Source organism: Ostrinia furnacalis, unplaced genomic scaffold (genome assembly GCF_004193835.3).
Source record: "Ostrinia furnacalis isolate ACB-3 unplaced genomic scaffold, ASM419383v2 OfSCF2515, whole genome shotgun sequence".
Taxonomy (NCBI): Eukaryota; Metazoa; Arthropoda; class Insecta; order Lepidoptera; family Crambidae; genus Ostrinia; species Ostrinia furnacalis.
Window position 1 is genome coordinate 147,021 of NW_021132754.1, and position 13,543 is coordinate 160,563.

Sequence of the window (13,543 nt, forward strand, 5' to 3'; positions counted from 1 at the left end):
TCAGTAACGTGCAATGTTTTCGAGTGCGTCTGCCAAAGTATCAGCTATATCAGTTTTGTCACTGCGCTATGTTGCAATCGTGTTGCAATCACAGGCGATATACGAGTAGCACAGCGAGTGGCCGAGCGAGCTGGCGCGCACCCAAGTCCTGCCGGCGCGCATCCCGGCGCGCGCGCACTCCATGGGCGCCCGGCGCCTCATACACTATTGTAGATAGATAATACATAGTACATACGCCTGTTTTCACCATTGGTGGTTTTGGAAACCCAGAAAATCGTGATTTATTTATATTTTATCGGGTACTTCTTTATTTTTTGTGCTTTTGGTGTTGCTTAAAAATAAATAGGGTGGTGTATCCTAATAAAATATATTATATCCTATCACTAACAGTCTTGGTGTTATCAGTGAGATTTTAGCGCGTGTGTTACAAAATAATAAGTATGTAATAAATGACGCATGCCACGCGACGATTACAGTTAGCTTACTTATTTGTACTCGTATTTTCAAGCCAACTCCGTGGGACACGGTGGGACTGGTAAAACTGACTGACCACAAATAATCCAATTATCGCGGCTATTCAGTAAACATTGCCTCGAGATGTAAATATGTACTTATTTATTTTCGATGCGCGCGTGGCTACGGTTGCCGCAGCCCGCGCCAGCCTCCACTCGCTCGCTGAAAGCCTTATTTATGACCGAGCGGAGTACCGACCGAGTGTAAGCGACACAATATTTGCTGTGTTATCGCTACACGACACTTTGGTGAGTGGGATGTGTGTACCTACCTTACGGTCAACTACCTCTGTGTTGATATAGCCACCTAAAAGAGAGTTGAGTATTATACTTACAAATAAAATCACTTGTCTAATGAAAATGAATCTACATAATTTATGAAATGAAATTTCTAAAATACAATAAAACATTTATGCAAAAAGCGTCGAAGTCGTGCAATAATTCGCGGTCAAATGTTATGAAATTCAACATAGAGCCCCATGTAAAGTAATAAAATACTAAAACAGCGGCCGTCTGATATAGTGTTTTGTACAGGACTAAGCCAGAGGTCGCGGGTTCGATACCGCACACTACAAACATTTGTGTGCATGAACATACTCGTATCTGTTTGTATTGGTCTGGGTATATAATTTTGTTTATATCCATAATTAAAACTAGCAACATTTGGTTCTTTATTCCCCTCCCAGCACTTGAGCTCGCGTCCACTGCAGCTGCGGTTCAATATTTGCGGCCGGGCGCCGGGCGGCCCGGGACGCGCCCGCATCCCGGCGGTGATCATCCGCAAACAACTAAACGCTCCCGACATTTGTTTGTCCAGCAAATTCCGATTACGAAAGTAAATGATTTCATTGGAAAATTTATTCCTCACTTGATACTACAATTTAATTTGATGTAAACGAGATAATCAAAATATAAATATCCAAGTCACTGAATTAAATTTTTAGTAACTACAACACTAATTCCAAAACAGTCGTAGGTACCTACGTAGCCTACCTATATTTAATTAATTGTAAATATTTTTTAAATCTTAATTAAATAAAAAAGTTTCTTATGTGACTCTGTGTCCAAGATTCTGTCTAAAATCTCTCAAGATAAGTGTCACCTATTACAAAACAGGCATGAGTAAGTGCTCTGAACACTGTGTGAGATTGTGAATAATTTCGGGAAATAATGCGCATGGTGTGGATGTAATGTTCGGAGCGAGAGCTGCTCGCAGCACTCCGCGCCCGCGGTAATAGCGCGCCATTATTCCGCGCGGGTAGCGGAAGCGCGGGCCGCGGGCCGCGGGCCGCAAACACGTAGGATTTATATGAATCATTTTCTTTTGTGCGACAAAGATAAGGGACTACAATTCCTGGGTTGAACTTATACTCGTACCTAGGTTCGTACCTATGTCACTTGCCCTAAGATCTCTACCATATTCACGGTAATGTAAGTAATAAGGTACCAACAAATATGTACCATTATTTAAAAACAAAATTATACCTATATCTACTTTACTCGTATGTATTTAAAGTAATATACATATATCATTACCTACCTAGTTTGTGAAAAATAATAAATTGGACTTTATATTACAGATATCAGACTTTTAATTCACGTATCCCTGTACATTAGTTGAAAGAGGGCTCCCTATCCTTTAAGTTTAGTTGACATCTCAGTAACAAAAATACATAGTTTTGTAGACATCTAGGCTGCAGGATGTAGACCAGTCTCGGCGAAAATGCATCCTATAGGAGACTCTTATAATTATATGAATAGATTTATGTTGTAAATCATAAACCAACGAGGATATAAGGATACCATTCTTGCTCTACATGTTGCGTTATGGGCTTGGAATAAAAAATCAAGGTAAAACAAGTCACAAAACATTTTCAGACTAATTACTCGCAAAAAAGTTCATAAATGAAAGGTCGCGTTTTGATTATTTAGAAGTACTTTACTAGTTTGTTTACATTTTGTTGAATCGCAATAAAATTAGTAACATCATCCACGTAATCGACCAAGGCTTTCCTCGCAACAGGAAAATTGTGAGAGCACCGGAACAGCGCGACCTCTGCAACCTGGCGCGTGACGCAGCGGGCGCGCGGCCGGCCCTCGCGGTGCAGCGTGCAGCACACATCGCAAGTTATTTATATCATATAAATTATATGTATTATAATAATATTATACTCGTTTATTGGAATGTTCCAAGCATGAAATTAAGTTACAAAGCAAAAATTTAAGAATAAAGGCTCGTATCAATCCTGTATTGTAATATTTAACATTCTGAATACAGTATCTTTGTGTCACCCACCACATAGTCTGTGTAATACCGATGCGGTTTTATGTTGTTATGTCGAATAACAAAGGCGACAATAGCCCAGTAGTGGTCGGTGTCATACTAGTCGACTCGAGGTCCAAGAAACGAATTCGGTTCGCCGCATCAGCCGTACATTTTAACTAGGTTTAGTTAGGGCGTGTAGAGTTCTCACTACATAAATGAATAAATAAAAATCTTACTCGGATATAAATTATCTATAACGACCTCTGAGCTCTTGTCAAGAACCTAATTGGAGCCTAAACTATATTTGTTTATAAAGTTTAAGTATGAGATATAACGTGTGTTAAATACTGATTAACTGCATACTCGTTTAAAAATAAACAGAGATGATGCATCGCCTGCATGCAATTTCCCAGATAAGCTCAGGCACATTCCAATATGTATTCCAGTATTCAGCATCCTTCGGGCGCATTACATCTACTGACGTCATTGATAATATCTCACAGCACATCTGCATTAATTATGTCAAGGCTGCGGCTTCTCCTATTTACTTGAGAAAACGAGAACTGAGGGCGAGTCTATTTCTGCACCAAAGTATAAATCAGTAGCACTATCAACAGTATCTCGTTGCAAGCGAACGGGCCGTCCCCGGACTCCCCGGGGCCCGCGGCGTAATCCCGGCGCGGCGCGGGGCGTTCGATGCGACTAATTGCCTCGTCCTCGCATCCAGTTTCTATAAATAGTGCCTCGCTCCCCCGCGCCCGCTGCACGCGACCCCGGCACCCCGCTCTATCGAACTCGATGCCTCTCTGTTGTTCCAGCATTTCCCGCGACCCTCGACGCCCGCGCCCGCTACAATAAACACGTTTAATAACAGCTCCATAATTCACATTACAGGGAATTATCGTATAATTGATTTACTCGGTGCGAAAGACCACGATATTGTTAGCATGGCTATAAAGCTGCGTGTTGATTTACGCGGCCGCCCGACGGCGCAGGGCGGGCTGATGCCGCCCAGGGCTGTCCACGGGATTTTGTTGATCTAAACAAGAATATCAGCTGATGTGAAGTTTAGTGAATATACATAATATTTTTCGGAACAGAGTCAATTTTTAAAAAATCAACGTACTTATTTAAGTAAATTACCTAAATGTAAGAGCCTCCCTATCAGTTACAAAAGTTATTTGTTTATTGTTAACATATTCAGTACACTTTGTTGACCACAACTTCTTTTATGTAGGTAATCTAGTTATGTACTTCATTTTCATAATTCTGTAACTTCATAATTATTATCTTTTGGTTGGATTATATTATACATCCTAGACTACATCTTACTTAACAGCAGGTGCGATTGCGGTCAAATACCTGCCTGGTCTTGCATAAAAAAAACATATTATTATGTTGAATACTCATTCAGTATTGATACTCAATTACCCATCTATACTAATATTATAAATCTATACTTCTATACTATAATTATAAATGCGAAAGTAACTCTGTCTATCCGTCTGTCTGTCTGTCTTGCTTTCACGCCTAAATCACTGAAACGATTTTGATTAAATTTGGCATATAGATAGTTTGAATCCCGGGAAAGGATGTAGGATAGTTTTTATCCCAGTTTTTGAAACAGGGACGCGCGCGATAATATTTTTCTGTGACAGACAAAATTCCACGCGGGCGAAGCCGCGGGCGGAAAGCTAGTATTTTAGTACATATTATTATGTATAACTTAATAAGGAATTGAAAATGTTGGCGGCCCTGGTAACACAATAACAATTAGTGGCGGCGCCCGCGGATTAGCGCGACGGGTTTATGTTCGGGGAGCACTCGGCGCCGCGTCGCGCGTGCGCCGGCGCCGGCCACAGCTGAGCCGCCGCGTCATGAATTCATGATACGAGTAGGTACATTCCATTTCAAGTTCAGTTTTAGTTCTGTGCTAAAACACGGATTTTGATGCAACTTGTACAAAACATTTTTTACAATAAGATTTATGGTTTTTGTGATAATTTTATTTATTTTTACGTAACTTATATTTTACTAATATTACAATTATATATTTTATCACTCCTAAAATATTAACTAAAACATAGAAATTTTATTCCGAATCGAGCCACTTCTTGTAAACACTGAGCGCACTTTGAATCTATATCCGTGATCGAAGTTTGTTTTGTGCCTGACCATTTTGGTTCTAGCCACAACTCCTACGATTTTCTTTAAATTCCATTTGTTATTATGTTCTTATAGTAAGGTTTTTGTATTTCATAATCAGAACAATGATCTTAAACCATCTCTATATATATAAAAGAAAGTCGTGTTAGTTACTTCGCTTATAACTCAAGAACGGCTGAACCGATTTAGCTGAAAATTGTCAGGGAGGTAGTTTAGAGCCAGGAGAAGGACATAGGATACTTTTTATCCCGTTCGAAATTTAAAAAAAAGTCTGCATATTTATTGCCATTAAGGCGGAACAAAGTTCGCCGGGTCAGCTATCCCGTTCGAAATTTTTAAAAAAGTCTGCTTATTTATTGCCATTAAGGCGGAACAAAGTTCGCCGGGTCAGCTAGTTATTTATAAAATTTAGTATAATGGACTCTACATAATTTAATTATACGCATTTCTCTATTTCCAGACTGATGTTTGAATAGGTTTAGAACTTTAGACGCATAATGTCAAAAGAGCAAAATGTTAAATCGAACGTAACGAACAACGAACGGAAAATGAAACGGTTAATAGGTACTTATGTCTAGTGTAATAAAAATGGCAAAGTGTCGCCTTAATTAAAAGAATACGATACGAGAGCAACCGCGAATGTTCCTCGCGGGCCCTCTGGGGGGCGCGGGGAGAGGGCGCGGGGAGGGGGGCGTCATCAATCACGCGACAGCCGCAGACGCCGCGCGAACTGCTGCCGAGGCGACACATCTCATTTTGACCCCTAAAGTCAAGGTTAAGCAGAAGCTGTTAGAAAACAAATAATTACTCATGACTAAAACTATTTATGTCTGTCAAATTTTCACCAAAGCCTTCCGAAGGGGCTGATATCCCAGCAGACTTACCCACCCGACAGTTTTAATACTGTATTTTAACAACGAGTATAGGTAGCTACCATACCAGACGTAATAAAATTGATTATTTTACTTCAATGCACAGCACACCGACACTTATCTTGAAATATTTGCGTTGAGCTCGAGAGCCTGCCGCGCTCCTTGACCGCGAACTTTAACTTCTCGTTCGACGCTTTCGAGAAAGCTCGCGAACTGTGCGGCTGCAACTTTTAACGTAACCATTGTGTCAATGAGTCTCGAGTTCTAACTTATTCGGAGGGAACAATTTACACTCTTTACACGGCCGTTCATGTAGGTACTATATGTATCGCTGTAATGGTTACTGAAGATTCTGATCGTAATTTTTAATAAAGTTTCAGGCTGGTTGAGGGAGTTAGATTTTGTCCTCATTAACTATTCTTAGTGCCGGAAAAAGCATCTGAAAAACTGATTCCCGCTCTATCGGGTGCAATGATGAATCAGTCAGTCAAACACTTTTAACTAGTCAAGGACCACTTGATGTATTTATTTTTCTATATTAATATGATTGGATAATATAATTAGTTAAAATGGTCAAATCATGGTCAGTGCAAAAGACATCAACGCGTCGTCATCACTCGTCAAGATTCTTGAATTACTACGAGTTACGAACTCACTTGTTTGTCACTTGATCAGTCGATCGTTGTTCTCGATCAATTTTGTTTGTTTATTTGTTTATTCAATCGATGCAATTTATTTAATTAAAAACCAGTGACAGTAATGTTTAGAAATTATAATGATATGTATTCGTAAAAGACAAAAAGTATGGCAATATAACATAGGTTTCCCTTATTATATTATTTAAACATTTGTTGGGATGATTTTATTACATATTTTAATGTATTGTCATGTATTAAGGGTGTGACATGCAGTCTACTACTTACAGCGCCAGCAAGTTCTCATGCAGTGGAGGTATCCGGCGTAGTCCCGCGCTGCGACAGTCCAGCCGCGCGCCGCCGTCGCCGCACGCGCATCCCGGCGCCGCGCCGCCGCCCGGCGCCGGACACAGCGCCGCCGCCGCCGCCGCCAGCGCCGCCACCAGCAGCAGCACTGCTGGACAAAGGCCTCTCCCAAGGTTTTCCATAATTAATGCATACTTACCTACATACGTAACTCATTACAAATAAGTAGATTAATATTTTTTCACTAGACAGCAACCCTAACAGCGTAAGAAGAGTTCAGAGGCACGCGATAGAAAGAGACAAAACTTGTAGGTGAATAAAATTGTAGGTACGTAGTGCTGTGCGAGCTGAATTCCACTGTATCGCGTCGTAGCAAGACTCGCATTTATTTAAATCGTCTTGCGGAGTAATCCTTCTGTACCTGTACTATTACTTATTCTGTGCACTAGTCTACGAACTGACGTAGCTGACTCCGGACGCCGTCGCGCCGCACCGAGTCACCGCTTCTTATTTTGTGAAGTGCGCTTTGTACATATTATGTAATTATTATCCCCGTTGCCTTCATTGACTGAGTCGAGCCTGGTCCTTCTTCATCTTCCATCTTCGAGGGCAGACAAGAGATTGGGAACCGCGGTTCATGCTGATTCTGGTTGATTGCAGAACGGGTGAGTACGCTGTTTGTTTGTAGTTGTAGAATGCAGCAATCTTCCCTCTCTTTATCTCTGTTCTGAAATTACTAAGACCTATATAATAGTGAATATTAACCCACACCCGCTGTGTGAGAAGAACTTACGAATCTTTGGATTTATCGTTCGTACAGTAACCTTTATAATATTTTTGTGAACCAATAATTTTTGCTTTATATGTGCAATGTGAGTAGTTCTTTGTAAAAGAAATCCCACCAAAAACATTCTGTAAAAAACTAGCCAAGTCTCGATGGAGCTGCTTGTTTATTTCTAAAAAGTAATGAAATCTAGACAAAGTCGTGCCAAGTCTATGGTTCCTTACTGCGATTTCTTTATTATTATAGTTAATGTTGTGTGACTTGGCCGTTGAAGGGTGACCAAACCAGGTGCTCCATGACACCATTGCACCAATCTGTCGCCAGAACCGCTACCCATTGACGATGGAAAATTGCCACTTGGAAAACGTTGATTCAACAATAACCAGTTAATTGTGGGTTCAGTAAAGCTGCGTATTTATAATGTATGATTATCTTAATAAAGATTGTTCAACGGCCAAGTCACACAACATTAACTATAATAATAAAGAAATCGCAGTAAGGAACCATAGACTTGGCACGACTTTGTCTAGATTTCATTACTTTTTAGAAATAAACAAGCAGCTCCATCGAGACTTGGCTAGTTTTTTACAGAATGTTTTTGGTGGGATTTCACTTCTTTTTGTAGAACGTGGCAAATTTATTTAACGTCGTCGTTTTATCGACATTTTTTTACGATATTAAACACAAATAAACTCAACGACCTTCAAAATGGACAACGAATCAGAATTGTTTTAATAACATAACCTAAGCGAACCTTATAGTTAGTATAATAAACNCGCCCGCGCGCGCCCTCAGCTCGTGCGCGCGCCGCCGCCGCTCCGGCCCCGCTCGCGCGCGCACAGCATCGCGCCCGCAACACGCCGCACGCACCGGCCGGCACCGCTTATTTGTATACAAACCTACCCTCTCCTCGATATTATTTTATGTTTTACACAAAAAGTGAACACAACAGCGAGAACTTCCAGTGAACGGTTGGCGCACTTCGATGATGTTATCTGAATGCTGTGTCACTGTAACTGTCACTCGGCCACCGGTAGATCGGAACTCTCGTCGCGCGCGCGTCGAGCGAGTGGCAGCGTGTTCCCGCGAGCACAGCGCGGGGCGGACTGGCGGCGCGGCGGCGCTCGGCAGCAGGAGCGCGGCACAGGCGGCGGCGGCGCGGGCCCGCTCCGCTCGCGCTCGCGGCTTAACGCGGAGCGACGTCAGAGGTGCCGAACAGTCTACCCGATACATTTATTCTGTGCCGATACCCATGCCCGATATATTTTGTGCCGATACCAGGCCTGGATCACTCCGCGCGGTACATCCGATAATTACCTACAGCGAAGCGCCCCGCCGGCGGGTATTATATCAGTCGAGTGTCACGCGCGCGCTCCTCAGGACGCTGGCGTGCGTTGTAGTATGATTATAATTCTATGATCGAAGTATTATTTAAAAATGGACATAAAGAGAAAGAAATATTGTGCGGCGTTCGGGTGTTTAAATTCGAAAAGTAATCTACCGGATTCATCTTTTTTTTCGCTTCCCAAAGATGCTGAAAGGTATGTTGGCCAAGTATAATAAACGAAATCAACGAAATGCAAATTACACAACATTCAACTTAATCGACGACTTTCTCTAGAAAGAATAAAAATCTGGACACCGCTTGCTAGTGCTAGCGCCATCTAGCGGTGAGCGATACAGGCGAACACCACGGTGTCGGAGTAGTATTGATTATGAATGTGGTTACTCCAGATCTACGTTTTTCCTAGTTTTTATAGTTTTCCCTTTATGTGGCCATTAAACCCTAACTCTGTACCAAATTTCAGCTCTCTGAGTTAATGGGAAGTACTAGTTCTATTTTGATGATCATCAGTGAGTGAGTGAGTGAGTGAGTGAGTGAGTGAGTGTCGTAAATGCGAAACTTTGCTTTCGCTTAACTTCGGAACTAAATGACCTACAGACTTGAAATTTTGGATTTTAAGTATGTGATTATAGCTTACTAGATGACGAAAATTTCTGCGTTCTGGTCTTATCCAGAGGTTCTCAAATAGGGGCCTGAAAATGCAGCGAAATGGTTCGAGTAAAGGATGGTACGGCAGTGTTTGCTTCGCGCTCGACTTGGCGGGGGCACGACCGTGCCCCCAGATGTAAGTGTAACCACAGAATAATAATAAGTTGGTGTAACCTATAGAATTCAAGTCGTATTTTCTCACTTAAATTATAGCCTACGTTATTCTGATGTGTGTAAAATGTGCAATGTGAGTAGTTCTTTGTAAAAGAAATGTAAGTGTAACCACAGAATAATAATAAGTTGGTGTAACCTATAGAATTCAAGTCGTATTTTCTCACTTAAATTATAGCCTACGTTATTCTGATGTGTGTAAAATAATACTGAAAAGTTTCATCAAAATCAGTTCAGTAGTTTTATCGTGACAGAGAATCAACATGTAACCTTTCATAGAAACTTTCGCATTAATAATATTAGTAGGTTATGTTATTACTTTTATAGTATTATTGTATAAAATTTTAATGTTTTTGTTTAAATAATGTATTTTAAATATTAAAGTAAAAATATAATAAATAGTAATAATACTTTTAAAGCTACTTGACATACCTACATTTTGTTATTTTAAATATCCATTTTATCACAATGCCACAATTTAAAAAATAAACTCCCACACAAAATAAAATGCTTTGAAGGAAAATAAAGGCCCCGTGACAAACGAGAATCGCTCCGTGCATGCGCACGCGCGGGTGCGGGGCTGCGGGGGGCGCGCTGCCTGGCATGATAAAAATCACCCAATCACCCGAAACGCTCGCGCGTGCTGCGCACGCACTCGCGCGTGGGTTAGGTTCNGATAGCCCGACGACCTCATAAAGGTAGCAGGAAGGCGCTGGATGCAGGGCAACACCAAGCGGCCATTTGGAAATCATTGGGGGAGGCCTATGTTCAGCAGTGGACGTTCTATGGTTGAAATGATGATGGATGATGAATAATGTGTAGAAGAGGGTTACGGATATTTCCATTTATGATGGAATTATTTGACTAACTGAATGGAGAGCCATAAAAATGTATTGTTTACTATATGGGTTGAAACCCTTACTGAACTACTACCTACTGTAATCGATTATGACAGTCAAAATGATTTAAGGATCTATTCAGGACTACTCTAGAAAGTTAAAAAATCTTTCATAACCATTGAAGTCAAGGGTTCTTGTTTGAAGACTTTTTTTAATCATGTATGTCGGTATTATAAGTGCCAAGAAGTAGGTATATACCTAGGTAAAGGGTTGATATCTACNATAGTACATAAATAGTTGATTTCCAATAAAAACTACCCAAAAAACGCAACTCAACCTCAAAATTTCATTTTCAGTTTTTTCAGAAACTAAGTTTCTGATCTCCCCCATTCACAAGGGAGTTCCCTTACCCCCCTCTCTCCCTCCACCTCATCCCTACAACCCTTAATAATGCGATAGGAGAATAAACATTTTACCTTTAATAGTATGCCAAAAGACGATTCTGACTCAGAACTTTCTGCGATGTGATGGTTCTGCTATTTAATTATTCGGGATATTAAAGTTATGCCTAAAGATGATTCTGCCTTACAAAATTATTAGTTTTAAATGTATACCAAATGAGTGTATGCCTAACGAATTTCTGCGTAAAGAAGATTATGCCATCAGTTGTTATGCATAGTAAAATATGATTAAAAAAGTTCTGCGAAAAAAGGTAGAACCGTATCGGCGCACTCACATATAAACCGCGCTCGGTGCGTTTCTATGAAGCTTGGATTAATAAAGCCTATGAAGATAACCTGCTCATTTGTATAAATACTTTGGTTTTAGGTAAGGTATGTAAGAATACTTAACAAAAACAAGTTTTCAAACTGTGTCCATTTATTTATTTCTCTCAATTACATGGGCAATGATAATATACATAAAAGTAGTAAACCGAGCTGATCAAAAGCTTTGAAATTGGTTCCGATTCAAAATTGTTAATTAATGACAAAATTTTAAATAAAATCAATTTATTTTCTTTTCATTCCCGATCTAAGTAGTAGACGTTTCCTATATTACTAACATACATAATTAACAATTTAGAAATCGAGCTCAATAAGTAGCTTATTAATATTATTATCCGGATAACCTTGATCACATTAAGTTATGCTTTTATCACAGCCATTTAAAAAAATGAATTTATTTTATCGATATAATGTAAAGCACCTTTATTGCATCAGTTTTTATATATTTTTAGCAGACGGTTTAAACACTGTCACTGAAGTTAAAATAAAATACCAGTCACCGAATATTTTCCCATTTACCAAGGTACCTACACAAAACTACGAATGGTAGGTACAACTTATTTTTGGGTCATTCCACAAAAATATGTCAACTCTTAGTCCGCGCCACATTTCACATGGAATATTTGTTAATATTTTATTCCAAAATGGTTAAATAACAGCTCGCAATGTGTTTTATTCATCACCTATTTATATTTTTTTAAACTATTTTTCAAACATCTTAAATTCCTTTTAAATGACCCAAATCGTCATTCCCTAGGCATGTCCGTACTCCAAAAGTTTGTATTTTGGAACCCATATTAACAGAAACATCAACTTCATCCTTTGTTTTAAGTAACGAATAACACCAAATTCTATTAATATTTTGCAGTTTCAATAAACAATAATTTGATTTTCTTTAGTTAAAAAAGAGTCCACAGTTTTTAGCGTCATTCCCTCGCCACGCACTGATTTTATAATTTTGCGCTTTTATATGTATTTAGAGTGAATGACATTTAGTTGAGTTTAAAGTACGATACGAAGTTATACTCAGACCATACTGGCTTTGCGGCAGCCGTTTTTTGAATTAGTGCAAACGTGCCAGTTGTTGCGGAAACATGTGTTGATCCAGTCACTTCGTCAGTCCCTAGTTGAGTACCTTTATTGATTACAATAGGAAATTGTATATAATTTAATGGTATTTACGTGTGGTTTTTCGGCTATTTTCGGCACATCGTATTAAGCATCTTATATTATAAAGTTAATCTGCATTTGTGTTAAGTTTTACTCCAAATCGTCAGTCCCTAGACCGTCAGGCTCTAGCTTTAAACGGCGCTAGGGACTAAGTTACTAGTTAGGGAATGACATTTTTTATATAGCGATAATAACAAAACAACTATATGAAGTATTTAACTTATCTATAAATGTTAAGGTTATAAGTTTTATACTTTATTAAAAGTCATATAGTTAGGAGTAATGTAGTATGAAAAAATTAAAAATTATAATTTCTCCTAAAATAAAGCATAAAGTGACTGGCCCTTTTAGACATAACATAATTAATAAATAAACTATAATTTACACTAATAAAGTATTCAAAAGCATCTTAAAAAAGTTTGGGACAAAATGACGTCGAAAATATACAGATTTTCATGGAATGACCCTTTTATCTTTTAGTGTTCTTATAGACTTTTAATAAAGTATAAAACTTGTTAGCGACGTCGACCAAGGAAATACGCTAACTTATTAATTAGAATTGATTAGCAACGTTAACAGTCAGAAAATGTTGTAAAATAATCAATTAGAGTCGATTAGGTATAAATAACATTCCATCTCTTTCTCACATTATCTCTCATCTCGCTTGCACATCAAATACTCTTCCACACACTTCTGGAATATTCGAGAGAAAAAGAAACAGGACGGCAATATCGGACCTCTCGCTTCGAACATTCCAGAACTATGGTCCAGAACATGAGAGACAGAGACAGGAATATCGGGAGAGAAAGGGATGGATATAGCCCGGGGCCCTATAAATACGGAGCGAGGCGCTCCGGGAGACAAGTTTATTTTATGTTGTGTTCAGATGTTATGTTCAGTTCAGAGAACAAGTGCTCCAAGCAACAAGTGATCTGAAGAAGCAAGAACTGAGAAAAGGAAGCGAATAATAAACGCGAGAAGTCTCAGCAAGTGAAANCGACGGCTGCCATCGACAGCTGCCGCCAAAAGGTGGCAAAAGCTGCC

General features: G+C 39.5%; 1 protein-coding gene across 1 annotated transcript in view; it reads right to left on the minus strand.

Annotated features, from left to right (window-relative positions):
- The window catches only part of LOC114355803 (lutropin-choriogonadotropic hormone receptor-like), a 48,133-nt gene extending 39,359 nt beyond the window's left edge, over window positions 1-8,774 (minus strand). Inside the window, exons 1-2 of the mRNA XM_028308825.1 lie at window positions 8,523-8,774; window positions 6,740-6,852 (exon numbers count right to left, since the gene is read on the minus strand). Of these exons, the coding sequence (XP_028164626.1) occupies window positions 6,740-6,852; window positions 8,523-8,774 (365 nt within the window). The remainder of the gene's footprint in view (window positions 1-6,739; window positions 6,853-8,522) is intronic.
- Window positions 8,775-13,543: the final 4,769 nt, after the last annotated feature.